The sequence below is a fragment of the Acanthisitta chloris genome, unplaced genomic scaffold (genome assembly GCF_000695815.1).
Source record: "Acanthisitta chloris isolate BGI_N310 unplaced genomic scaffold, ASM69581v1 scaffold4196, whole genome shotgun sequence".
NCBI lineage: Eukaryota > Metazoa > Chordata > Aves > Passeriformes > Acanthisittidae > Acanthisitta > Acanthisitta chloris.
In genome coordinates, this window is record NW_008677516.1 from 121,444 (window position 1) to 123,661 (window position 2,218).

At 49.7% G+C, this 2,218-nt stretch overlaps 1 protein-coding gene across 1 annotated transcript in view; it reads left to right on the forward strand.

The window, feature by feature from the left end:
- The window catches only part of PTPRA (protein tyrosine phosphatase, receptor type, A), a 63,368-nt gene extending 61,649 nt beyond the window's left edge, over nt 1-1,719 (forward strand). The window contains exons 20-22 of the mRNA XM_009076526.1: nt 334-485; nt 716-851; nt 1,618-1,719. Coding sequence (XP_009074774.1) covers nt 334-485; nt 716-851; nt 1,618-1,692 — 363 coding nt within the window. The 3' untranslated portion in view covers nt 1,693-1,719. The remainder of the gene's footprint in view (nt 1-333; nt 486-715; nt 852-1,617) is intronic.
- The last annotated feature ends 499 nt before the right edge of the window (nt 1,720-2,218 follow it).

A 2,218-nucleotide genomic window follows, 5' to 3' on the forward strand; every position in this document is an offset into this window, starting at 1 on the left:
TTTCCCTCTGGCGTCTTCAGCTCCATCACCCCAAAGGGACTGTATCCCTGCCTCCCAGCCCTGGAGTTCCCATCCTGCTGCTCAGTTCTCATCCTGCCCCTCTGCCCTGCTGCCACCCAACACCCATCACTCTCCTCCACCTTGTCCCTGTGCCCAGCACCCAGCCTCCCTCCTGCTCCCTGTTCCTCACATCTGCCCTGCTCCATACCACGGGAATACCACCCCTCCACAAGCAGCTTTCCTACATAGATGGTTTTTCCAAAGCCCAGAGCTGGTGGGTTCTTTGATGCGGGTCTCCCTCCAAGCTGACCACGAGCTGTGCTCTTCCACCAGGAAAACAAGAGCCGACAGATTCGGCAGTTTCATTTCCACGGCTGGCCAGAAGTTGGGATCCCTGGGGATGGGAAGGGAATGATCAACATCATCGCGGCAGTGCAGAAGCAGCAGCAGCAGTCTGGCAACCACCCCATCACTGTGCACTGCAGGTAAAGCCTGGCTGGAGCAGGTTATCCACCCATCCAGAGGGTTCTGCTCTACCAGGAGCCTGGGAGATGGTCAGAGGTCCCAAAGCACATCCTGGATATACTGGGAGAGGCTGGGGCAGGACCTTTGACTCCTCCAGTTCTCCAGCACTGCCCCTATGGATTGTTCCCTGAGCAAAGCCAACAGGGTCAGGATGGGCATTTTCCTTCACCTTCTGGTTTCTCTTTCCCAGTGCTGGAGCTGGAAGAACAGGCACCTTCTGTGCACTGAGCACTGTCCTGGAGAGGGTGAAGGCAGAAGGGATCCTCGATGTCTTTCAGACAGTGAAGAGTTTAAGACTACAGAGGCCACATATGGTGCAGACACTGGTAAGTGCAGCTGAGTACACCCCATACTCCTCCTGCCACCCCAAAACCTTGGCAAGAACGGGCTGGGGACTCTGTTGAGTAAAAACCTCTTTGATTGAAGGTTTTCTCTCTCCATGAAAGAGTGAGGGAAGGTGTGGACTCCCCATCCCTAAAGGTGCTCCAGGCCAGGTTGGATGGGGCTTGGAGCAGCCTGGTCTAGTGGAAGGTGTCCCTGCCCATGGCAGGAGAGGGATTAGGTGGTCTTTAAGGTCCCTTCCAACCCAAACCATTCTGTGATTCTGTGGAAGTGGGCCAGGAGGTATCTCCCCTTCCACTTGTTGGGACATCTGGAAGAGGTGCTGAAGACATCGAGTGCCTTTTGAGCACTAACAAACTGTAGGAGCCTCCTTGGAGATATCCTCAGCCTCGCCCATGGATTTGTGGGCTCCAGGAACCTGGAGTGTCTGTGGCACAGGCTTGGGCATGCAGGGAGGGTTGGAGCAGGCAGGGCTGGATGAGGTTTGTGGTGGGATTGTGATGGGTTTGCAGGGATGCTCAGGGATTTAAAAAAAACTCTGGAGGTCAAAATAGGACTTCGGAGAGGAAGCAGAAAGCAGTTTGTTCTGCTGTTGGCACCCCAACAAGGAGGGTGAGTTTTTGGAGGCCACAAAGAAGGTGGGACCTGCTCCTACTCTGGCCTGAGGACACCTGACCATGTTTGGTCCCAAATGATCTCTCAGGTGTAGATTTTCCTGGACTAACAGTGTTCTCTCCCCAAATCCTGCAGGAACAGTACGAATTCTGCTACAAGGTGGTGCAGGAGTACATCGACGCCTTCTCAGACTATGCCAACTTCAAGTGAAGAAAAGCAGGAACAAAAATCCACACCCCGAAACAAATGACAGAAGAGTTGCCTTCTTTAATATTTTGTAATATTCTGTTTGTTAATATACCCCCCCAAAAAAAACAACTATGTGTATATATCTTAACTGTTTTAGAGGTTGGTACCATAAGCTTCATATTAGCTGGAGATTTTATATGTAGCAAAGTGTTAGTGCAGATACTGTTGGCTCCTTTTTTTCCAATGTTTTATTGGGGAATTAAATAGCGTGATGTTTGGATTAATATTGTCATACCATCTCTCTTCTGGAGAGTTGATACAGGCTGTTATTTTGTTTGTAAATCTTTGTTTTTTCTTGAGGGAGTAAAGCCTTTTTAAAAAAAAAGAGGAGAAAAAGATATCCTGGATCTCATCTGAAACAAACCCCCAAACCCTCCAACCTCACCAGCACAAACTTTTCCAGACCTGCAGGGAAATGGTTTCACATTTTTCTGCTGGTCAGCAATTTTAAAAAAAAAGGAGAAAAAAAAAAGCTTATTCTGTGTGT